This window comes from Lutra lutra, chromosome 5, assembly GCF_902655055.1.
Source record: "Lutra lutra chromosome 5, mLutLut1.2, whole genome shotgun sequence".
NCBI classification, from domain to species: domain Eukaryota; kingdom Metazoa; phylum Chordata; class Mammalia; order Carnivora; family Mustelidae; genus Lutra; species Lutra lutra.
Window position 1 is genome coordinate 19783172 of NC_062282.1, and position 27445 is coordinate 19810616.

The 27445-nt window shown below is 34.2% G+C and overlaps 1 protein-coding gene across 1 annotated transcript in view; it reads right to left on the minus strand.

Moving 5' to 3' along the window:
* The window catches only part of LOC125101003 (cadherin-10), a 173303-nt gene that overhangs the window by 11732 nt on the left and 134126 nt on the right, over positions 1-27445 (minus strand). The window contains exons 6-9 of the mRNA XM_047731594.1: positions 16229-16416; positions 13832-14085; positions 9256-9392; positions 3708-3829 (exon numbers count right to left, since the gene is read on the minus strand). Coding sequence (XP_047587550.1) covers positions 3708-3829; positions 9256-9392; positions 13832-14085; positions 16229-16416 — 701 coding nt within the window. The remainder of the gene's footprint in view (positions 1-3707; positions 3830-9255; positions 9393-13831; positions 14086-16228; positions 16417-27445) is intronic.

Below are 27445 nucleotides of genomic sequence, written 5' to 3' on the forward strand. Positions count from 1 at the left end.
TGAAGTTTTAGTGGTAATTTAAGATTAAGTAGAAAGCAGGGATTTATTGCTAATAGCTTACCTATCCAATATAAGACCAAAAAGGGTAATATGTGAAGGAATTAAAGAGAAAAATGTATAAAAATTATTAGCTAATACCCTTTAAGAGGTTTCAATTCAGTTACAAAATCATTCTTGATTGACTTGTTGTCAAGCAGTCTAAAGATTTTATTTTTAGTGATTTAAGAATAAGCTGAAGGAAAAAAATGACATAAATGAGACAACATCAAGTAAGGTAGTAGACTTAATAAAATTTCTATGTTTATATATATATCATTAAGATTAATATTTTAGCACATAATATAGATACAAAATGATAGAAATTTAAAAGTAGAGCTAACGGTCTTTTAAAACAAAAGAAAGTCTCATAATAAATATGCATTTTCAACTGTGATTAAAAATTACAATTTCAGTTTATATTTATAAACCAAAATAATACATTTCAGAGAACAAAATGGCCCTATCTGTACATATATCTGTAAGAAGTTATGATGGTTTACACAAAAATTCTTAATTAATATGTTATTTGAATGAAAGATGATAGCATTGTTGGTTTCAAAATTAGTAATTCACTGATATATTTTCTTAAATGTTACTAAGGAACTAGCCCCTGAGTTGTTCAAGGATCAAATATATTTTGTTTTGGCATATATTTGTTTATTTGTTTCAGTATATGTACCATGTATACATGGGTATAACATATGCATAGGCATATGTACATATATGTGTATGTATATACATGTAAGTATGTGCTAAAATAGAATTCAGAAGTTGGCAACATGAAGGAGATAAAACCACCTGGTCTTTCTATAGAGACACTTGCAATTTATTCCTCCTGGAGTCAAGTTCATTTTAACTCATTTCTAATATAATAGGTTGCCACAATTATGGGGGAAACATAAAAACACTGGTGATGTCCAGTATTGATTTTGAGCATATGAAGAATAGACACAGATAAATCATTTATATTTAATCTCCTTAGCTCTTATATAAATGGTTTGCATTTTTACTAGGCTATTCTAAAATCATCTCAAATAAACTTGCGGATTTTTTCAGTGATCATACCATAATGGAGTGTGGGATGATGACGGGATTTTAAGATATTTAAGTAAGAAAACTGGTCACTAAGTTTTAATGTTTTAGCTTTTTCAGTGGAAAGAGTACCAGTTAGGGAAGTAACTAAACATTGTTCCATGGAAATATGTAATAGGATATTTGGGGTCTGACGAAGGCGTAGAGCTTAGATACAATCTGTGGGTAAGTGTAAGCCCCAGTCCTCCCGTGGGAGACTGCAAAACCTGGGAGACTGAAATGCTTTCTTCCCATAAAGATTAAAAATTATTGAAATATATTGACTGAAGCAGTAAAATTTATTGACTGAAGGAGTGAGACATGCGTGAGGGAAAAGGAAAGAAAAATGAAACAGCTAGTCTTCTCGCCTCTCCTTTCCCAAGATGCTCTTTCTGAGGTGGAAAAGACAGGGAGTTAGGTAGCCTAGTTCAGGCGACAGAGGGGACTGTGAATTTACATCAGTTTTAAGCTGCATCTTTTCCAAAGGAGAAAGTCTCCTACCCTTAGAGCAGAGAATAGACAGAAAAGGAAGAGGGAATGGCAACTATATCTGTCTTCTCATTTTGTCCACACACCAAATAGAGGGAATCATTTCCTATGCTGTCCTTCAAAGTGCCACTTTAATAACCAGTACTTAATTCAGAGGAGAATTGGGTGGGTTGAAATACTCTATAAATAACTAAAGTACACCCACGAGTTCTAACAAGGTACAACATCCCTAGAAGGAGGGGAGACGGAGTTAACGTAAATTTCAAGGAAGGTTCGGTGAAGGACTTTTCCAAATAACCCACTTGGTTTTGCCTGCTAGGCTGTTGCAACCTAGAATTCCATCACTGAGTACATAATGGTTTAGTTCAAGCAACCATTTATCAGCCAGGAGACCAAAATGACATTTAACAAACTGATCTTATTAAAAATAACTACTATGGGAAGCTATAGCACATTCAGCCTATTAGACAAAAATTACTAATCACGTTATTCTTATCAAGTTTGTCCAAATAGGCTACTTTTTAAATTAAAATTGTCTTTGATTTTATTATTTTCCTGCAATATGCCAACTGGTTTCTAAAATCCCCAAATTATAAAGTTACTGAACCAGATTTAGTTTTTATTTTTTAAAGACGCATAAGGGAAAAAAAAAACCAACAAAACACAATCCCTTATTTTGTATATTTTGAATACATTTGGAAATCAGTATTTTAAATGACTCAAATGCTCTGAAAAGATATCTCTTGAAAATCAAATGGAATAACCATAGAGGGAGCAATGCATGTGGCAGTTGTAAAGTGGGTAATTTATCTCTTAGAGAAAAGGCTTCAACTTATATCATGCTGAGCCTGCCAAGCAGAGGACTATTTGGAATGGTATTTTCAGGGCAAACACTGTTTCATTACGAAGTAGGTCGGAAGTAGCTTTGTCATTTAAATATTCCAAATTAAACATTTCCATAACATTTTCAAATAAAAAAAAATGAATCCAATTGCAGCAATTTCACCATTTCAAACAATAGACAGGCTATTGAATTCCTGTTAGAATCTTCAGAGGAAGAATCGTGTTATCCCACAACGTAATTTGCATAAAAATGTAACAATGACATTGATGGTTATAGGGAGCTTCAAATGATGTCAAAACACAATGTAGTTTTGTGATGGCTCCTATTTCTTTAATAAAACACATTTGATTCCCAATGATTATTTATAACATGCAGCTTCCTTCTGTGAAGATAGCACTCAAACCAATTAAGAGCATTTCTTTTCAGCCATATACACTGGAGCTTTTCAAACAACAAAATGAGTCCACTGAGGAAAAGACTTAAAGAGTTATAAACAAAGCTGATGTAGGAAGAATGTTCTAAAAGAGGAAAACTAAGTCATTAAGCACTCTAAGTGTTGCTATAATGATGAAGTACAAGTATAAATTTAAGGAGTGAATCCTGCAGCCCTGCTTTGAAATCATTTGCATACATTGAAATATCGATGCAATGTTTTGCTGATCCCCTGTATCTGTCTGTGTTCTCCTAACTTCCATCTCCCATCTCTTCTAGCGGTTATCAATATTTACCTAGAGAAATAGCAGAGGGTTTTTTTTCCTGGTTTTGTTTGTGAAAATTTACAAAGTGAAAGTTATTTCTTCCTACATCTTGATTTTTGTGGCAACAATGATATCTTAAACTTTCATTTCAACTTCACGAAACAAATGTGAAACACGCTATATGGTCATTTGGAACCCTAAAAATATCACCCTTTCTTTTCTTTTTTTTTTTTTTTAATATTACTGGGACTTATATGAGCATTTTTATCTCTGTTTACTCATTCTTCTTAAGATTGGGAATGGAAAACACTTAATAAACCATTAAAATCTTCCGAAGCGGGGCGCCTGGGTGGCTCAGTGCGTTGAGCCGCTGCCTTCGGCTCAGGTCATGATCTCAAGGTCCTGGGATCGAGTTCCACATCGGGCTCTCTGCTCAGCAAGAAGCCTGCTTCCCTCTCTCTCTGCCTGCCTCTCTGTCTACTTGTGATCTCTCTCTGTCAAATAAATAAATAAAATCTTAAAAAAAAAAAAAATCTTCCGAAGCTTTTAGTCTTATGGGTGCTCACCTGCCCTGGTCTCGCATTTTCACATACAAAAGTGTCATAGAACACAGCAAATTGTGGGGCGTTGTCGTTAACGTCCAAAATTCTCACAAAAACAGCCACGCGAGTCATCTCTTTGGGATTGTCTAGAAAAGGGAAAAGAAAAATTTGTTTAGGAAGACACATTTGTGCACCAGGTTTAATTTATATAAGCATCTTGTGGATATTAAGTGCTCACATAAAAATAAGCATTGTGTTCATTCTGCCAACATAATGAGCAAATACAATAAAGAAAATTACTACAGAGCCTAACTAAGGAGTTGTAAATTCAGTTATTATTGGCCTCAAGAGAACTAGTATTATTTTGGAAAATCTTTTAAAAAGCACAATCCAGTGTAACTGAGTTCATTTTGTATTTGTGGCTTTACTGTCCAAATATGTAAAATAAGATCAAGTATTTATTAAATATTTGTCTTGCAGTATTATATTAAGCTTTACTTAATAAAGTTTTTGGATGAAGAAATAATTTTAAATAAACTATTAACTCGCCCATGCTCATTAGCTCCTAAGTGGGAGTTGTTATATTACAACTTAACCTCCTGACTACTTTAATCACAAAATCACTACTTTAATCACGAAAATGTGGTCCAATGGCTACTCCAAACTCCCCTTTTGGAAATTTTAATATATAATAATTTTACAAGTTTGGTGGAAATTCACAGGAAATATACGCACTTGAATGTTTCATTAATTGTAACCTGTACCACTTCAATAATCCAGGCTCAATTTTGTATAACAAAATTAGCTCAATAGTGACATATAGTATAATAATCATGATTTTTTTTTGCTCCAAATATTGAAATCAAAAGCATCCAAGTGTTCACATAAAAATATACATTAAAAATTGTCTTGATTTGTAAATGGAATTTTAAAATATGAATGTCTATTTAGCTTAGCCTTGGGTAACACCCTCTTTTAGTCAGAATTGTATTATCTCCACAAATGGGCTTTTCTAGGCACTAGTATTGGTATCTGAGAGTGTCCTGACATCGTAAATTCAGGATATATTTATCAGCCTTTGTGATATCCGAAGCTTAGTCTTTGGGTGCAGTTCAACTTCTGTGTGGACTTCAGCAAAGTCAAACTGAAGATCAATGGAAAAGGAGAAAGGAGGTAAGTAGCTAAAAGCAAAGCAAAACAAAGCAAATAACAGATGAGTGAGGGATAATAGCAATCTTATTAAACAGCCTCTACTAACATGGGTTAGGGATCGTAATATTTACCTTTGTGAAATGTATCTGACTTGCTAATTTTATCTATAGAGTTTTCATATACAAGGGTAAGAAAGTATTGTATTGTAGAGATAGGGAGGTTATTACCATGCAAAATAATTTATTTCTCCTCCTTTCTCTCCATGTAATTACACTGTTAGTAAAATAATGAAGTCAGCACTTTTAAAAATAATGTGGAAGAACTGATTACTCAGCAGGGACGTTTACAAGGTTGAGTCGTTATGAAGGAAGGCAGACAGAATTCTAAATCCCTGTGAAGTGTCTTTATCTGCCTTCTTTTTTTCAAGAGAAACTTGGAAAGGCATCCTCTAACACTCCTTTCCACTCTTATCACCCTCGTGCATTCCATTCTTAGGTTCTGATTTCCCATTTGCTAATGTAGTGCCTATTGTTTACTTCTTAGCACATCAAGTGGTTGGAGAGTCCAGACCCTGGTGCAGAACAGAGCTGCTTAAAATCCCAGATTCACCACTCACTCATTGTGTGCCTTCAGTCAATTTACTCCATCTCAGGAGTAAATGCCTGAGGTAAAATGCCTCAATTTACCCAGTTAGAAACTAAAATAGAACTTCTAATCTATGGCGTTATTTGAAAAATTAAGTCAATTAATGTATGAAAACTATCAAATGCTATTATCAAAGTATTAGTTCCTTGGTAAACACTCAATATATGTCAACTATTAAAATCATCTTTATTTTCACTGTGATACCTCTTTGATCTTACATTGCTTGAGAGTTTATGCTATGTCAGTTCACACAAAGCACTCACACAATAAAAAAATATGTTAACTAGTTTCCCTACAGTTCATACATTTGGGGAGCAGTGGAGAAAGGAGAAAAAAAAAAGAAAAAATTCTATTCTATTCTTTTTCTAACCCACCTAGTCCTAAACCATTTGCAAATAGCCAGAGTTCACATACAAAGTGTTCGTCTCAAATGAATTCACAACCTACTAGAGCTATGGCGTTGCTATGGGTATGAGTGGGAAGGTATGATTCTTCCATATTTTCTAGCATGTGGTTTTTCACCTAATAGAGTTAGTGAACACAAACAAAATATTTTCTTTCAATTGTCTTGACATCAATGTAACACTTGCTAGAAGTCAAGAGAGGCAGAACAATGTCAGATCTGAAAACTGCACTGTCAGGCCTTTCCCTGACACAAAATGATGATTCTCCCGCTTTACAGATCACTCAAAAAGTCTCTTCAAATCAAAAGCTAAATCCAGGGGCGCCTGGGTGGCTCAGTGGGTTAAACCCTCTGCCTTCGACTCGGGTCATGATCTCGGGGTCCTGGGATCGAGCCCCACGTCGGGCTCTCTGCTCAGCAGGGAGCCTGCTTCCTCCCTCTCTCTCTGCCTGCCTCTCTGTCTACCTGTGATCTCTGTCTGTCAAACAAATAAATAAAATCTTAAAAAAAAAAAAAAAGCTAAATCCACAAGGATAAATGTGTTTGTAAAACATTAGGCTTAGAATCACCTGTTCAAACAACAGTGCTCACCCTAATCTTTTTACTGGTAGATATTGCAGTAAAAACATAAAGCATCCACGAAGCATCATAGGGAACGGTAGTTGGAATATTTACCACCCAATTCTCTTTCAGAGTCATGCAGGCACACTCTACTCTAGCAAGAATGTATCAGCGATAAAGGACCTTAGAACGTGAAAGCATTCCAATCTATTCACAGTCTTTGCCCTATCCAAGGAAACAAAAGCTTAAATCATTATCTAAAAATCCCAGCCTTTGGAAAGATGAATCTTTTCTACCTGCTTAGGGCAAGAATTTCCACTCTCAAAGAACTAGGCATAGATAATGGAGTCTTTGGTCGTAAACTTTGCTCTACTGTTCTTCGAATGTATTGCAATGATTATAGTCAAGTTTTCAGATGTGGCGAGAGGAACTCATTACGGATTTCTACGATCCAATTGTGACCTCAATTTTAGATTCTTCATTCTCCAAATGGCATTTAAAAAATAATTTTGAAGAAGGAAAAGAGAAGTTATTTCATGGTGTAATGCACAAAATATTCACCTGAGGTGGCACTTGCCATAGGATGTGATACATGCTGTGGAAGATAGAATTAAACTGTTAGAGGCAGGGCTTGAAAATGCACTGGTAAGAAGTACATTTAAACGTCATTCTGCCCTGCTTAGGGCTTGGTATAATGCACACTTACCACAAACCCAGTGCTTAAAATCTAGTAAAAACAACTTCCTATATGCTGTTTCCCTCTCTCCCTTATCCATTTAATGCCCAGAACAGCATAATGGGCTTCTGACTGCTTGTGGCTTGGCAGGTAGGCATTTCCAACAGTTACTCCATAAATTGATTTCACTTAAGGGCAAAAAATAGGTTTAGTTCTTAAAAAGAAGAACGTAATTGGCTTAGCTTTTTACAGAATTGTAATTACTTCAACTAGCTTTAGAAGTTAAATTTCTCAAAGTATCTGAAATGGAAAATGCAATTCCTAACTCATTAGGGTTTGAATTAGGATCTTGAATCAAGCGGAGAGCACAGACAACCATGATGCTGGAATGATCAGATTGGACCCTGTTGTACACATCTAACTGCGGTGACATGGAGATAGATAATAGGAAAAAAAAAAAAAAAGAAAGAAAGAAAGAACGAAAGAAAAGAAAGAAAAAAGCCTTCCTTAAAAGAAAAACAAAAAAAAATCTTCAGTCACCTTTAAAAGACACAGCCATTTATATCTCACTATGGAAAAACTGGGTCATTTGGATGGTGGAATTAATCAGTATTTCAGAGCCAGATTTAAGGAAAAAGCTAAATCTACCATTTTATCCTGAAGCTTTGAATTCACTGTTAATGATCAGTCCAGCCTCGTTCCATTTTTCTGAGACTTTTGGCGATTTGGCCCCATTGCTCTGCCTTCCAAATCCTGGAACGGTGGATTCAAATAACTTGACCTTGATACGTGTTTGTGAATTCGGCTTCATATTTCAGGTCTGGAATTGATAGGCTTAGTTTTTCACCATCATTCAGTCCCTAATTAATGCTTCTTTTTAAAATAAAGAGTTGCTTCATTCCAGTAAATCACAGCCCAGGAAGTAGAGACCTGAACAAGTTTGCCTGAGTGGACAAAGTGGCTGCACAGGCCTGTGTCACTGTACAGGGCTTCCCTCTAAGAAGGGTCCCACGCTTAAGGCTCTGCTATTCCCATGTCAAATGTCTTACTCATTTTTGAGCAAGACGTCTGATGTTTTGTTTTATAATGCCCCCCACAAATTATGTGTCAAGTCCTGTGAATGGGTAAGAACCTTTGCAATTAGAGGCAGATACGATTTTGAATCCTGGATCTGACTGCTATTGCTTGGATAAAATTCTGTAAATTAGGTGTAGAATTAAGTATTGGATCTGGAAACAGAAGGATTAGTTTTAAATCTCAGTTTTACTACTTCTGGCATGGTGACTTTGGGCAAGGTACCAAGACCTCTGGATCCTTAGTTCCTTCTCTGTGAAAAAAGGTCAGTAAGAATATTACTAGAAGGAAATTAATATAAAATTCCTAGAATAATACCTGGCCTAGAGTGCTTAATGTTAGCTATTATTACCAATACCTTGGTTTCCTCATCTGTAAAGAGGAAGAAATAATACTTATCTACATGTTTGTTGTTAAATGGTACACACCAGCATTTAGCATGCATTTTAATTTATAGTGTCTATGTAATAAATCTAATTCATATATTTTCCCCCAAAAGAGGATATCTTTAGGTCAAATTCTAGATAATTTTTATTAGTCAATATTAAATGTTGATTTGGTTTACCTATAACTATCCCTCAGTATATAGGGCAACTATTGAAAAGAATTATAGATGTTGAGAAGTCTTTTTTTTTTTTTTTGCTTAAAATCAATGCTTTATTCTTTTTTTAATCAAGATTTTACTTAAATTCAAGTTAGTTAATATATAGTGTAGTATTAATTTGAAGCCTTTTAAAAACTTAGATTAAAATTACAAGTCATGTGTATAATGAGAAGAAATTATTATTATTATTTTTAAAGATTTTATTTATTTATTTGACAGGCAGAGATCACAAGTAGGCACAGAGGCAGGCAGAGAGAGAGAGAGAGGAGAAAGCAGGCTCCCTGTCGAGCAGAAGCCCAATGCGGGGCTCGATCCCAAGGAGCCTGGGATCATGACCTGAGCAGAAGGCAGAGGCTTTAACCCACTGAGCCACCCAGGTGTGCTGAGAAGAAATTATTTTTAATATGAAATAAAACCTAATATATGTTAAATATTATATACATAAAGTTTATCTTACTGATTTCAGCAGCTATAACAGTAAGATTGTGCCATTGAGATAGTTCACGGTCAAGTGGCTTTGATGTATAAAGGGATCCATTTCCAGAATGTATGTTAAAGATCCTGTCAAGGTCCGTATGGCGATCCAAGGAAAATCTGGACATAGAAAGAGAAGAAAAATACATAGCAATGTTACCAGTTTGTAGGGAGAAAATGGTGTAATGTAAACACACACATAGTAACATGTAATAATTTCATAGGAATATATACAATACTGATGTAGAATGAAGACTATTTCATCGATTTATCTCACACACACACACATACACACAGGATACACCCCCTCCTACTCTTCCAACTCCTCCACCCTCCCACCGCCCAAAATCTCTACCTTCCTCCTCTTCCCAAGGCATGAGCTGGCACTTTGTTCAGCATTTAAAATGATGGCCTTCTGAATATTTACTTTATTAAATCACTATCTATTGCCATATTCAACTGACTGGGAAGTATTTTTTTTTTTTCCTCACAAAGTAGTTGGCATTACAGATGGTTACATTACCGACTGACCTTACCTAGAAGTTGAAAATTCTGTTAAGGATTTACTATAAGGATCAAATGCAAAAAAGCATTCCCAGAAGCAAAGTCTTTTCTATAGTTATAAAATTGGAGCCAACATTAGTTTCAACAGACTAGTATGTTATCAATTTATGATGCTGTTTAGTAACTCCATGGTATGATACTCATGTAGCTTCAGTTTATTAACCATATATATCATTTAAAAATGTATACATTTTAACTCAAGATGTATTAAAAACAGAAAAGTTGGGGTTAGAGTTTTCATACATTTGTGCCAAGTAAAGTCTTAGTAAAAAAAATAAAGTTTTAGCATATGTATAAGAAACCAGCTATGCTGCAAATTGATTAAAATCATTGTGTTGGATTTCATTCTAAAGTCAGGTTTATCAATCAGGTTGCTAAAGTTGGGATAAAATCCCATTATTTGGGAGATTGTCAGGCAAGGTTTAAAATAGTTATATCCCTCATCAGTTCCTGCTACTTCACAGTCCTGGTGGCTTACAAATGCTTTATAGTCCTTGGGTTAGCAAGCATAATCCTCAAGTAATATCTAATGTTCCATAAAAAAAAAAAAGTAACGCAAAACAAAGATGACAAGTCTGGGAGTAACATTCGTTAATGGCATATCTTTTCCAAAGCCCCAACTGTCACTTACATTAGGAAAACTTCATGAAATACTATTTTTAAATTGTGGTTTTGAATAATAACACAAAATAATGTTTAAGTGCCATAAAACTCTTTTCTCTTTTAATGTTCCAAACCTGTTCTAAAAATCAGTTGAAACGTATAATCCTTATGCTGGGTTTTGAATAAATTGCATTAGAAGAACAACTTAAGCCATCAATACGGCTAATGTGATTCTACTTTGAAGGACTGCTTAATTTAGATTTTTATTTTAAATCAGTTCTAACTGGAACAGACCAGTAATTAACGAATCTCCTTAATAAGCCCTAGCCCTCTCTATTAATACAATATAAACTCAGTTTTGCATTTGAACTGCATGTCTTACCCTTCACACATAAGCTTCCAAAACACTGAATCTCTGGAATAATTCACAAATTCTCTTTCAAGTTGACAAAATTATTTTACTTCTGAAAGACTCAACATAAATTTACCTTCTCCTTTGAGTGTTTCCTGATTACCTAGAGTAGAAGCTTATTTGTCTCCTTCCCCCAAAGTATCTTTTACCACTCATCTCTAAATGTAGTATCAAAGTGTACCATTTACCACATTATATTAGGAATTCATTTCAATGTCAAAATGTGAGTTACATTTCAAACAGGAAATCAAGCATGAAAAAAACAAGTAACATTCTTGAAGTATATTAAGCACTCAATGGATATTATTTCTCATACTGGGTCATCTTCCCTAACAGACTGAGAACTTCTTGAGAAATATGTTAATATCTGATATGGTGATCCACAAATATTTGTTAAATGAAAGAAAGAACAACTGAATTCTTTGGTATTTTGGCAAATAAGTTTTTTCATTTCTATAGAAACTTGATGTGAAGTTGCAATATATAAATAAATATAAAGCATTATTGTCCTTGTCAAATCATCTTATATGTGTATGTCTTATTTCTTATAATTTAGTTTAAAAACTAATGACACAATTTAGAGGATTATGCAAAATTATATTAAAGATAAAGAGAGACCCCGGTTCTTTTTCAAACATGATGTAATTACATTTTCCAATTCTCTGTTGGCAAATTATGTGTGCTAATTTTTATTTTCCTTTTTAGATCATTTCCAGAACAAGCACTTATGTAAATTCCTTTGATTATCACATTAACATCCATAATATGACCTAAACAATTTATAATATGCCCAGTATTATATTATCTATCCCATAAATACACTGCATTGGTAAAGCTATTTTATCCCTGATTTTATATCAGTTGGTTTTATCATTATTAACACCTAAAAATATTCAATTGCATTTTCTACATCAAGTCAGCATAAATTCAATTATATGACAAACTTTTTGGCATAGATTTTGTCATTAGTAAGCATTAATTGTTTCCATATAGTATAGGTAAATGAATTCTTCCCTTAGATTTGCATTCTGATTAAATATTTTATTTTTGTTTCAAAAATCCACAGACATATCTTGATGTATAATAACCACCAGTCTATAAGAGGATGTAAAATCTATTTCATTGTGTGAAGAGTATCTTTGTATTGCCACTTTATAACACCACTGGATTTAAATTGAACTCTTTTTTAAAAAAATATTATATTTCACCAAAACAAGGCCACTTTAAAACCAGGAACACAGCACACAGCCTGTTAAATTTCTTAGGAGCTATGCCAGGAAAATGTTTGGTAAGTATTAAATAGGTAAAATTAAACATGTATATTGGTTCTATAAAAGATCCAAAGGGGAAAAAAAATCCAAGCAATACAGCAATTTCAATGAAGACAAATGGACTGGGGAAGAGGCAATTATGGGGAAGTCATGCTGGCAGCTGGGAGCTGTATATCATTACCATATATGTAACCTGTGATGCTCTACGTGGATGGATGGACCTAGAGAGTATAATGTTAGACAAAGTAAGTCAGAGAAAGACAAATATCATATGATTTCACTCATATGTGGAATTTAAGAGACAAAACAAATGGGCAAAGAAAAGGAGAGAGACAGAGACAGAGAGAAACCAAAAAACAAAACAAAACAAAACAAAAACAAAAACAAAGACAAAAACCAAAAAAACCAGACTCTAAACTACAGAGAACAAACAGATGGTTACCAGAGGGAAGCTGGTTGGGGATTGGGTGAAACAGGTGATGAGACTGAGAATACACTTGTCTTGATGAGCACTGACTAACATATGGAACTGTTGAATCACTATATTGTACATCTGAAACATATAACACTGTATGTTAACTGCACTGGAATTTAAAAAAAAAACATAAAATTGAACAAAAAGAAAATATTTAGATAAAATTATATAAGTCAAATAGTAATTTTAATATATAGAAGATATAACTTCACTTGAAGACGTGGTAGAAACTATAGCACTTTTAACTTTAACTTGAGTTAGAGTCGCGAGGCATACAAAATTAGAGATTCTCTACATGCTGCTGCTGTATTCTTAGAAATCAGAGAAGAGTGTGCTTGGAAATTGTTAAACATCATTTAAACTCTTACTTGACTGGTCCATGTGGAACAAGGAGGAGACAAAATTAACCTGTTGAGAATAGGGAAGGGAATGAAATCCAAAACACGTGATGCACTAACAGCTTAAAATGAACAGTCATTTTGATGGTCAATATTATATATAGATCTCTGTATTTCTTTAAAATGATAGAACAGATGTCAATAAAAACTTTTGAGTCTTTCTCATTTGTATATTTATTCATATCTCATACATTTTTAAGCTGCCATAAGAAAGCAAATCAAAAACAAAACAAAAGAAAAAAACAAAACACACACACACACACAACTGAAATTACTGTGATCTTTCTGGCATGCTCTGATTTTTTAAAAATATTTTTTGATACAGCCAAAACAGAAACAAGTGAACAAAACCTTCCCTTCTTTGATGGTAGGAGTACAGATGAGTTTCTAAAATGTAATTCAACTGCATTATGACAGTGCTGTAATTATATTCTTTTAACTGTTACCAGTCTCAACTTATCATTTAAGTTTTATTCATTTAACTGAAAGCACAAATAAAGTGAATTGGTTACATTGTAAATGCACAGCTGACACAGAGCCTTTTATCTGTACCAGGGTCAGAACAACAAATACCTTCCTTAAAGAGACAGACAGATGATGCAAGCTAGGTTTTAGGCTAAAATGCATGATTTAAACTGGACCAAATGACAAAGCTATGCATACCTTGCCCCAAAACATTCAGAGACAATTTACTTCAAACACCTGTGCTCCTCAAATTCATGTACAGCTAAGGAGAGACTCATGTATTTCACTGCATAAATGCTATAAATAGAATTTCATGATCTCTAGGTTTATTTTAATTCCCATCCTTTCATCTGAAACATAGACATAGTTACCTAATGGGGCTAGAAGCAGAATCTGGGTCCCTTGCCATTACAGTTCCGATGATCGTCCCTACTTCAATATCTTCATGAACTTCAAACAGGTAGGACGATCGGCTAAAAATAGGAGGTTCATCCACATCTTCTACAGAGATTTTTACAATTGTTGTATCTTTAAATGGTCCCAGGTAATAAAAACGTGGATCCACATGGGTATTTTCTGCTTCGACCTTCAGAGTGTAAAGTCTTCGGCTCTCATAGTCAAGAGGCTGTAAATAAGTAAATCATCAAATTAGAGTGAGGGAAATTGGATTATATGTTCCTTTCAAGTCACAGTGTGATTTTTAAAGCCTGGTTGAGTTCTGTCAGGTTCTTCATTAAGTGTAAATAATTAAAAGCAATAAAAAATAGTAATATAACCTTTACACATTGGATAGGGCTCAATTTTTACTTTTTATGGATTCAATGTGTAATACTTCAGAACATAGGAAAATTAGATTTTAAATCTTGGACCCATTGGAAAGGATATTAAAACCTATCTTATAATGTGGTGACTAGTTATAAAAAAAATGGGCTGAGACACCGTGCTGTGTTTACGTGTGCATGTGTGTGGGCTGAGGTGTTGGCTACTGCTTAATGTTTGTAAGCAAAAAATTCAGTTATCTTTTTATGTTTATGTTGTGATATTTCCATTCAGTTTAATGACATGGTACTACATAAACTATAAAATTTTGAAAACTAATATAAAACTCTCAACAGTTGGGGTGCCTGGGTGGCTCAGTGGGTTAAAGCCTCTGCCTTCGGCTCAAGTCATGATCCCAGGGTCCTGGAATCGAGCCCTGCATTGGGCTCTCTGCTCAGCGGGGAGCCTGCTTCCTTCTCTCTCTCTCTGCCAGTCTCTCTATCTACTTGAGATCTCTGTCAAATAAATAAATAAAATCTTAAAAAAAAAAAAAAACTCTCAACAGTTGTATGAAACACCGAAGATAAGGAAAACCTTGAGTAAAGAGAACAGAGAAAAATTTAGTAATTAGGTTACATTATGAAACAAAATTCTGGAACTTAGATATTGATGTAGTTTAACATCAAGCGCCTCCCCTCTCATGCCTCTAAAAGGTACGTTTGTTAACAGAAAAAAAGACATTGTTGATTCACAGTCCTTCAACCTTTTTTTTTTTTTTTAATCTGATAAACTGTAGATTCTATTTGCATTACAATTACTTTCCAGGCATGAAAAACAACAAAGAATCCTCATCGTCCTTTGTTGGTGACTGTCCATTTAAAACCCTTTGGTTGTGTATCTTGGCTTTTGCAACAGAATCTCCGGATAGCTTCGCCATTATTCAGTGTTCTCAGTGGTTACTTCGTGCAATAGAATTTGTGGCACATTTCTTTGGGATCTTTCCCTGGGCCTTATTTTTTCCTTATAATGGTGGTATTGACTCTACCATAAAAAAAAAAAAAAAACCTAGTTACCTTTAAACTGTATCACTGAGCATATGTTAGCAGAAAAGTTTACTTTATGTAGCAGAAGCGAAAATGTGAACAATTAAATTATCTTCCAGAATACGCTGTCTCTTTTTTTTTTTTTTAAGATTTTATTTATTTGTTTGACAGAAATCACAAGTAGACAGAGAGGCAGGCAGAGAGAGAGAGAGGAGGAAGCAGGCTCCCCGCTAAGCAGAGAGCCCGATGTGGGGCTCGATCCCAGGATCCTGGGATCATGACCTGAGCCGAAGGCAGAGGCTTTAACCCACTGAGCCACCCAGATGCCCCACGCTGTCTCTTTTTATTAGCAACTCTAATTATTGCTTCATACATCTGCATAGATGGCATGCTACTTTTTATGCCTCTAACTGTGATGATATATTGCTGTTATCAGCTATTAACTGCTTTTTGCTTTAGAATATAATGTTGTTATGAGGGGGGTTTATTCAGGTGACTCAGAAATAGAGTCACGCAGCTATTAATTTGCCTTTTTTTTTTTTTTAAAGATTTTATTTATTTATTTGACAGAGAGAGATCACAAGTAGACGGAGAGGCAGGCAGAGAGAGAGAGAGAGAGGGAAGCAGGCTTCTTGCTGAGCAGAGAGCCCGATGTGGGACTCGATCCCAGGACCCTGAGATCATGACCTGAGCCGAAGGCAGCGGCTTAACCCACTGAGCCACCCAGGTGCCCCTAATTTGCCTTTTTAACTTTGTAAGAACTCAGGTTTCGCGCTTCAACCAACAAAAGTATTTGGTCAAAATGTCCAAGATCTTTGGCTTTATGTTTCTCATACTTGGGCACGACATACATCACATTGGGACTGATCCTGACGTCTCCTAATGGATAATGTGCGAGTGGAGAGCGCATAATGAAATCTTTATTTGCTAAATGGGCAGGTGCTTATTTATACTGAGGTTGGGCACCTTTTTCACAGTTATGATGCCTTCCTGTGTGTCCTTCTCAGTTATGATGTCAAACGTATCAGTCCCATCGCCATCAATGATTCGGTACTCTACTTCTGCATTTTTCCCCGTGTCAGCATCCGTTGCTTTTACGCTCCCAATAGCTGTGCCAACTGGGGAAGATTCGAGAACTCGGAGGTGGATGGTGTCTGCAAAATATGTAGAAAAGGGAGAGGGGGAGAGAGATTGAGATATGTCAATAGAAGTATTCAAGAGTAAACTGTGTATGAGAAAACATTCCAAATCTAGAGCTCTACATCAATGCTGACTGATTAATGAGTTGAATACACACAGTGTGGATAACATTAAATTAAGGGTTAGGAATGGAAAAAGTGGAATTTGGGAGTCTTGGGTCTGTGCATATTACAAATACTGAGTACCAATCTCTAAGAGCGTTAAGAATTCTGGTTTGAAAATGAGCACATTGTCTTTTTTTTTTTTTCTTTTGCATTTGCACAAATAACTAGAGATCAGCTTTGAGTGCAGGGAGGTACCTATGTTTGCTTATACCATCACAACAAATCCCAAGATATACAGTGAATATTTAAATTTCATTATTTCCCCCTTTGTTGTATTTAGTTATTAACTACCCTTAGGTTATTTGAGCTGAAGGACAGAACATTACAAAATTCCATGAATTGAGCTGTAATGGAGAGGAAGCCTATTTTCCAGTTGTGACAGAAGAAACAAAGGATAGTCTGTAGGAGAAATACAAGGAGGCCCTTCACGGTGTCACTGTGAAAACACTCAATTCTGACAAACTCCTCTCTGTTCCACAGCAAAACGAGAATTTAGCTAAGCCTCTAGTGCACCTAGATGTGCTTCCAGTGGGAACAACCTCTACTGCTAATGAGATTTATGTTCTAACACCTGATCATAAACTACATATTACTGACAGATTAATCGACCTGAAGCACACTTCTGATTATAGCACGTTCATGCTCATAAACCCTAAGTAATTCTCCTTAATATACACAATAAAGCCCAGACCTCTTAGCTAGTCATGCTCTCACCTGAGTATATCTTTCCCAGTGTATTTTCCTTTAGTCACTTCTCTGAAAGATTTGCACCATGCTGGATTTTTCAAAGTGTGCTAGTCAAAACTTAATTTCCTAAATCTCAATGTTTTTCACATGCTACTTCACTCACGTAAAATTCTTCCCCCACTATCCTTTCGTAATCACAATACAATTTATCAGATCTTAGGAAATGGCACTGTTAGAGTGTTCAGTAAGTGTTTGGGGGTTGTGCTCCTCAAAATTCATATACTGATGCCAGAACCCCCATTCAGTACCACAGAATGTGACTGCATTAGGAGACAGGGTCTTTAAAAAGGTAATTAAGATTAAATAGGGTCATTAGGGTGGGCTCTAATCTAATATGGCTGGTGTCCTTACAAGAGTAGGAGATCCAGACACAGGCACAGAGCAGAGACCGTGAGAAGACACAGGGAAAAGATGGCCATCTAGAAGCCAAGCAGAGGCCTCAGAAGAAACTGACCCTGTTGCTCTTGAACCTCAATCTTGGACTTTTAGCTTCCAGATCTGTGGGAAAACAAACTTCTGTTGTTCAAGCCACCCAATCTGGAGCACCTTGTTATGGCGGCCCTAACAACCTCACACAGGCACCTCTCTCTATCTGCTCAGTTTGGGAAGCTGTTTCCTAGGAGACATCAGTAAGACGTGGCTTCCGCTACACCCCAATTAGTCTCAGCCTGTTCTTTTTTTGTTTGTTTTAACATTTTCCTCTCCATCTATTTTTGGTAACACGTTACTAAAAGCAACTCCCGACTCATTCCTTGGCTAGTGTCTTATTGGCTCTCTACCTTTGCTGTTTCCTCTAGAAGTCCCTGTCCCTGAATATTCAGATGGCTCTCACTCCCTTCCTGCAGACGACCGCTCAACTGTGACCTCCTCAGAAGCTTTCATCAATAACCTTACTGAAAAAAGCAACCATATTGAAAAAATCCTATTTTCTTCCTAATACTTGCAACAGCTAGTTGTTATATTATTTACTTATTTATTTATATGTACCATGAAGATGTAATGCAAAACAGGGACTTGGTATTTTTCTGTCATTATTTTCTCTTTCTATTTCTTTGAATGTAGTAGCCACTATACACTGATTTGTGTATTGGATAAATGAGAAGCTTTCTAAATTACCTACCCACAGCTTTACTTGACTAAATCCAGTCAAATCTCAGATACTCTCATCACACACTGCGGCCATAGTATCATTTTGAAAACAATGCTCTTATGGATATTTATTCAGAGCTTCAAACTTCTTTGATTGGTCCCATTATACTTAAAATAAAACATACATAAGCTTGTCCTCCATAAATTGGCTTCTCTGTCTTGTCATCCTTTCTCTTAATTAATATTCTCTACAACGCCGGTCTTTTTTAGGTTTAGGTTTCTCGAAACACTACGCTTTTCTTATTTTGACTTTTCTTATTTTGACTTTAAGATTTTCAACTCTTTGCCTGGCTTCCTCTGACTCTTTCTTTTGAAAATATCTATTTCACTATGCCTCTATCGCAGAACATCATCAACTCAACCTATTTACTGCAAGAACTTTCTTTAAAAAAATTAAATTTTATAGAAGCAGCACTTCGATAAATTAATTTATTATATTGTAGCAGAAATAACTTCTCTAAAATACAAAAATAATATCACTGCTCTACTGAAAGCACTTAGTATTGATGTTGGGATAATTTTTAAAAATTTCATTATTTAGTTTATAATGTCTATAAAAGTTGCTTTTATTTTTTTTTAAAGATTTTATTTATTTGCTTGACAGACAGAGATCACAAGTAGGCAGAGAGGCAGGCAGAGAGAGAGAGGGGAGGAAACAGGCTCCCGGCTGAGCAGAGAGCCCGATGCAGGGCTCGATTCCAGGACCCTGGGATCATGACTTGAGCTGAAGGCAGAAGCTTTAACCCACTGAGCCACCCAGGCGCCCCTAAAAGTTGCTTTCTGATAAAATCTTTAGTATCTTGATTATCTATTCTCAGATCTAGAGTGTATGTGAAATATTGCCATAATTTTTTTCAATTAGTGATCAGTTAACTAGACCAAGAATATGGAATATATGGAATATTTAACAAAATAAATAAAAATAATATGAATGATTTGATTGATATACATATGAAATCTCCACAAACCACCTAGAGAATATAGATTTTTTTTTTAAGTGGACTTTTAGCACTGAATCTCATTTGATCAAGAATTAAATTATTAGATATGTTTGAATAAATTTTAACAAATCAGTATCAACTCTCTGACCATGCTACAATTAAAGCAGAGGTTAATATGAAGAAGAGCACTCCTAAATACTTATAGTCCTGAAAAGTTAAAAGAAAACTAAAAGTAATTCCTATGTAACTAATGGTTCAAATAAGAAACAAATACAGAGACCAAAAAATAATTGAAAAATGAATGAAAAAACAAATACAGAAACAAGAGTATAAAAATGTCAAAAGTTAGTTTTTTAAAGAACTCTCAAAATGAATATATATGACAAAAATGGTTCATAGAAAGGGGAGATTGGGCAAAATAAGTATTAAGAATTATTTTAAAGAAATGCAACTACAGAAAATGTAGTGATTTAAAAGATTAGAGAGTATTATGAACACTTATATGTCAATAAAATTAACTAGTTAGCTAAACTGGTAAATTCCTAAAGATAATTAAAAATATACCAATGCTACCAAAGAGGAAATAGAGTATGATTTTAAATACAACTTAATACATGATTAAATATCATTTAATATATGATATGTGATTTAAAATGATCTGTCCTTCTAAATACTAGCAGCTCAAATATTTTTTTAAAGATTTTATTTATTTATTTTTGAGAGAGAGAGAGAGAGAGAGAGCATGCACACATGAGCAGGGAGGTGGGGCAAAGGGAGAAGCAGTCTTTGCCCATTGAGCAGAGAGCCTGATGCAGGACTAGATCCCAGTACCCTGGGATTATGACCTGAGCCAAAAGCAGAGGATTAACCCCCTGAACCACCCAAACGCCTTTATCAGCTCAAATATTTTTAAGGAACATTCATGGAGCCGAAAATTCCTTATTATCAGTTCTTATGTAAATTTTCCTATAGAAAAGAAAAATGAGGACTCTTTCCAAGCTCATTTTGAGATCAATATAACCCTGATACCAACACCAGACAAGAGTCCATGGTTATATAGTGTGGACTAAGATTCAAGATCCACCACACCTAATTGTATAACATTTAGCAAGTTCATTTTTTAAATTTTTGACCCACCAACATTTGCCAACATTTTGAGTTAGTTTTCACCAACATATTTGAGTTTAGTTTTTGGGAAATGTTATTTTAATCACTTTACTATTAACTAATTCCAATTTGGAGTTCACCGGCTTTTCCATTAAAGCCTTTTCAGAGGAGTGTGTGGGTGGCTCAGTTGATTGAGCATCTGACTCTTGAGTTAGAGTCAAGTCATGATCTCAGAGTCATGAAGTCAAGCCCTGCATTTGGCTCTGCACTCAGAATGGAGTCTGCTTGAGATTTGTTCTTCCCCTCTCCATCTGCCTCTCCCAAATCCCCTCAAAATAGATAGATAGATAGATAGATAGATAGATAGATAGATAGATAGATAAAGCCTTTCAGAGATCCCGCTTTGCATTTGGTGGTCATGTTTTCTTACTCCCTCAAATCTGTGAGAACTTTTCAGTCTTTCCTTGTCTTCAATATCTTCTATATCTTGACGCTTTTGAGGAATACTGGTCAGTTACTCTGTAAAATGTCTTTCAATATGGGTCTGTCTTATATTTTCTCATGATTAGATTGAGTTTTTGCATTTTTGTCAACAGTACACAGAAATTATCTCAATTCTCAGTGTATCATATATCAGGGAGAAATGATGTCAGTCTGTTGGTTAAGAAGGTATTTCTGTCAGTTTCCACCATTATTAATAAGCAATTTTTAAAATAATTAATGTATATCTTAGGAGATATACTGTAAGATTATGCAAATGTTCTGTTTCTCCTCAAAAATCTGCCCATCAATTTTAGTACTGATCAGTGATCTCCTCTACAGTAATTAATACTATGATTTTCTAACGGTGATTTTCTATTTTGTTGATTCTTTTCGCATTTACTACTTGGAATTCTCCTGAAAGGAAGAGATGCTCCTTCTCCACTTGTATTTATTAATATTAGTATACATTTCAATCAGTATAGACTCAAAGACATTTTATTTTATACTGTGTATTTTAATCCAATAATATCCTATATATTGCTTTGTGTAAATTCTTACAGGTTTCTTCAGTGGGTGATCCTTTAGGTTGTTTATGACGTCTTTTCAACATGGCTCCATCACTTTTTTTAAAAACTAATTTCAACACTCAACATGGGGAAGAAATCACAACTCCAAGTCAGGAGTCAAATGCTCTACCAACTTAGCCAGCCAGGTGCCCCATCACTTTTTTTTCCTTTTCTTTTTCTCTTTCTTTTCTTTCTTTCTTTCTTTCTTTCTTTTTTTTTTTTGAGTATTTCCCTTAATATCTGCCATCACAAAATGTTACAGGTTCATCTTATATTTTCTTTGACCAAGCCCTAAAATTAGCTATATCTCAAAGTCCTTGCTCCATTTAATAGAAATAAAACCATAATTTGGGTATTATGTGGTATTCAAAGACTTATAATAAATGGCATAAGTCTTGATTCATAATGTGAAATGTGTCAAAAAGCCAAAGGGAAGGTAACTATTTGTATTTGAAATAAGAAACCTAATTATACCTTTGATATAAAAATAGAAATAATAGTAAGCGATTGTCTTGCAACTTGCTAATTGATCTCTGTTTTAAAAATAAAACATCCATATCCTTCAAAAGGAATTTAGATGCTATGATTTATAATATTAGCATTAAGCTTTTACAGCCTAAAGGAAAATCCTGTATTATAATAGAATAAAATATTTCATATTGTTATTATAATATTGTTATAATATTAAAACTGATTTTATAAGTTCACACTTAGAAACTAGCTGTATTTTTATTTTTATTTTAATTGTTGTCTCTGAAAAGGTCTAGAATTTTATTCCACCAGCATGAAACACAATCCTAATGCCCAAATGCTGGTCACAAGAGTTTTCTATAGTATGAGCTAAATTTTCTTGGAGACTTGCTGTTCCCAATTGGAGGAATGGAAAAGAAAGTGAGATTAGGATTTCCTCAGACAGAAATTGAGATATCAGATTAATGGGATCATAGAAAAACACAAAAATCAACTTGTTACTACTGTCCATCATTTTGAAAATTTGATCATCAATAATATAATAATTTAGTTGATTAAAAAACATTGCTCCTGGCAATGCAAGCTAAGTAACTCAGTTCGACTGATAAACAGTAACTATGGATCATAAATTGAGATAGAAATATACATTTGAAGTTATTAAAAATGTATAAGCCCCAAACTGACAGAAAATAAAAACCTACAAAAGTAAATAGAAAACTGAAGTCACCTTTTGGCCTGAGGATATTTGCTATTTCCATAAAATTAATCATTATTTTTATGGCCTCTTGAAGTAGGGAGGATATATATCACCCTCCAAGTCATCCACAGACTTGTTATACAACAGCAACTAGTCTCTGCAATAATGTAAGACTTGTGTTTTGCATGGAAACATGGTCTAGGCACAAACCACCCTCACAAACTTTTACATTCATACTATGGGTTCAAATGGCCCTAAAGAACTATATTTTTACAGACATAAGAGCTTTCACCACTAGGGGAGACAGCTGACACCATGGCCTCCATCAACACGAAGGGAGAGGGTCATCAGGCAGTCTGCAATGACTTCAAGGAGACTCTGTGTATGGATGAGAAAAGCACTGAAATTATGCTACCTGGGAGGACACTTCTTCACTGCCTCTTGCCATCTCTTTCTTTTTCAAGTGCTTTTTAGAAAAGAGAGAGACATTAAGACAAAAGATATGTTATAGCTCCATGAAAATATAGTTGTAAATACTTGGCTCATAAAGATACAAAGGAAGGAAAATGATGGAGTTAGGTGCCATAACATAGAGGACAACATATCAAATGCCTCAAATGTCTCCTGAGATACACACACACACACACAAACACAAATACATATAGATATACAAACATATACATATGGATATATGTCTCCATATGTACTTATATGAATATACATATTCTTAGCAAAAAAATAGTTCTTTAACATTTTAATGGAATATTTTATCAACAGTCTTTACAAATAAGCTTTTGAAATTTCCTAATGAAAATTAATTCAGCCCTGTCAGAGGGTTGCAGGAATTTTTGCCTTGATTATGACAAGATTACTTCTTCGAATTAACATCGTAAGTTTCTTCTCTTCTTCCTTCATGTTTCAGAATAATTCTTGAACTATAAAATATTAAGTCATAACTGCATATTAATTAAATTATTTTATTGCTAAAGACAGCTTTAACCTACATAGAAGGGTGATGACATGGAGATGTGTTTAGTTCCAACTTTATCCTGCAAAGGTCGTTCTTTAATTTCCTTCACATATGCAAAAGTTTTAGTAAAAATTCTGAGCCAGATCTTTTTGGTTTTCCACAACAATCCTCAAAACACGCACACACACACACACACACACACTGCTTCTAAAACTTTAAATTACAAGTAAATGTAGGCCAATAATTTAGCAATCTTTAGTAAGGGAAATATTTCTAAAATAAGACAAATGTATAAAATAAAAGGTTGTAAATCAATCTATGCCCTAATTAACAATCTCTATAAATAAAAGACAATATAGAGATAGTGAAACATATTAAAAAAAAGAATAATTTCATATTGACAAACATAGTATCTCTAAAGAGTCATAAGAAAAGACAGATAAGCCACCAAAAAAATTAGTCAAGGATATGATCAATGAACAGTTTATAATAGAGGAAACAAAAAGACAAATAAAAATACACTGGATTTTAATCAAACAAATGCAAATTAAGGCCATGATGTGCTACCATTTTATACCTACTAAGCTGGAAAAAATTAAAGCTGACAAAACCAAGTATTAAAAGTACGTGGTATAATGGGAACTATTATGCAGAGCTGATGGGTGTTAAATTTGGTGCAATAACTTTGGGAAATGTATTAATTAGCTAGGGCTGCTTTAGCAAAGTACAAAAAAGTAGGTGGCTTAAAACAATAAGTATTTGTCTTATGGTTCTGGAGTCTAGAAGTCTGAAGTCCAGGTACCTGGCATGGCCATGCTTTCCATCATGGCTATGGGAAGAATCCTTCTTTCCCTCTTCTAGCTTCTGGTGTTTGAGAACAATCTTTGGTGTTCATTGACTTATAAGTACATCAGTCCAGTTACATGGCTATTTTCTGCCTGTTTGTTCACATTGTCTTTCCTGTGTGAATATTTCTATGTCCAAATTGCCTTTTTTTATATGCACACCAGTCATATTGGATTAAAGCCCTAACCCTAAAGACCTCCTTTTAAGTTGATTACCTCTTTAAAGACCCTATTTTTATATAAAGGCACATTCTGATATACTGATATTTTATACTTAAAAATATAATTTATAGGGACACCTAGGTGGCACAGTTGGTGGAGTGTCTGACTCCTGGTTTCAACTCAGGTCATGACCAGGATTGTGAGATCCTCACCTATGTCAGGGTCCACACTTAGCAGGGAATCTGCTTGAGATTCTCTCTCTCTCCTTCTCCTTCTGTCCCTACCTAACTTGAGTCTCTCTCTCTCTCTCTCTCTGTCAAATAAATAAATAAATAAATATTTAAAGAAAGGGAAAAAATTTTTAGGGGATGTAATTCAACCCATAACAGGAAACAATATGGGATTACATAATGTGAAGTTAAATAGTAGCATAAACAAAATCCAGCAGTGCATATGAGAATAGTTGCAGAAATGCCATATGGAATTACTATTTGTAAAATGAAAAAAAAAAAGAGAGAGAGAGAAGAGAACCCAAATGTCAGACAGCATGAGAATAGGTAAATAAACTTTTTACATAACTCACATTCCTACATAATTCAAAAGTGAAAACTGTGAGCTACAGTTACGTGGGAAAAATACAGATGAATCTTAGATACATAATAAGTGGAAATAAATAAGAATGTATCAGAAAATTATAAACAGTGTGATATCATTTTCATAAACCATAAACAATCAGAAAACAGTATGTTCAGTGATATATAGATGCTATATGTATATTTATAATCTCTCTCTATAAATATATATATCAAACAACATTAAATCTGAGCATCATACATGTTAACGCAATTTATTTTTAAAGTCCTTGAATGATTTAAAGTGGTACTACTTATATTCTCTTGTAGTTATTATACACTATGTGAAAATTTAAAACAAACAAGCAAACCCATACACACCACAAATAGTCAAGTCAAGCAGTACTTAAAAGTATTGGTAATGTTCCTAGCACTTGACAGATGCAGACATCCTTTTAGGATTGAACAGCAAGCTTCACAAATTTCAACTATATATCCCAGATCTATAAATTATATATTGTATATATTACATATTATTAAAATAATATATTATATAATAATATATCATTTTATGTCATTATATCATATATTTAAAAATATATTTGGGAATTATATATTATCCATATAATTATATAATATTTTATACATATTAATTATATATTAAGTTGTATAGTACTATATTATATTAATATAAATTAATTATAAAGTAATATAAATATTATATATAGTAACAATAATATGTGTAAGTGTGTGTGTGTATAAAAAACAATACAAAGAAACATGAGTATCACAGGAAAACAAAAGAAAACACTAAAAAGTAACAACAATAAAAAATTCCGAAAGCAAGAAAATGAAACAAATAAAATCCTGTAGTTAAATCAGATAACAAAACAATTAATGTGGACATTTTAAAGGATATTCAATGTGCCTTAAGAAGTAAAAGTGGTCATAAAAATCTCACCATATAATAACTATAAAAAGTGGCTGGGCTTTGCTGTTATAGAGCCAAATACAAGAAATAGATATTTACAATATAACAGTTGAAGTTAAAAATTAATGGATGAGCTAAACTGAAGATCATGATCATCCAAAGGGGACTTTGTGAGCAAGAGGATAAATGGAAGGACATGTACACCATTGGAAACGAAGATGTAACTGTGAGGTTGGGGGAAAAAAAAATACATGGATTAAAATGTCAATGGACCTTACAAGGTAACCCCTGATGCTAGAAAAATATTGAGCAATGTCATCAAAATTTGATGATAAAATTACTTTGTACCTCGCCAGCCTATTAATCAAGTGTGATAACCGGATAAGGATACTTTCAGACTCAGCAACTTTCTCTGTCTTTGAGTCTTTTCAAAAAACCTAATGAAGAATGTATTCCAGGAAAATAAGAGGCTAAATCGAGATATGGGAATACATGAGAACTAGGTGGCTTTGTATCCAAATTACAGAAGCAAGGAGTCGGGTATGGTAGGATTTTCTGATTCTAAAGATTAGCCGCCCGTGTTGGAATGAGAATACAAGGGCTCTAGGTGTGCAACCCTGAATGCTGGCAAAAGGAAGCTAAATGCCATAGCTGCTCCCCGACAAATTCTGAGCAGCTGTCCACACAGCACATTGAAAACACAAGTTGTAGTATCTTGAAAAAATACAGTTTTGTTCAAGAGGGCCTCTAATATTCAATAGTTGAAATTATTACATGGGAAATCAAATGTCTGGCTTTGCCTGAGACACCTGAGAGCCAGTGCATCCTCTATCAAACATGTTGGCGCACAAGACCAAAATTTTACATAGTTAATAGCATCGTATTTTGATATGATCATGGTGAAAATCGCAGGGATTTTTTAGACAATTAAAAAATCTATATATAGCTAGTGCTTCTATGAAAATGCTATTGGGACAGAAAAAAGAGAGAGTGAGAATGGTGGAAATAAAAAAAATTAATTACATATTATTTAAATTTGCTAAAATAACTGATAGAGAAATGGGGAAAAAAAAGCACTGATATATTTACAACTGGGGGAGAATAGATTGAAATGTTGCTGAGCTTCGTTTTCATCAGAGGTGAAAGGAAGTCAAAGACGATATATATAAAAATATTTCATCAAATAATACAATATTGCTTACATAATTGCAGCTTAACCTAGATGAACTAAAAAGTAA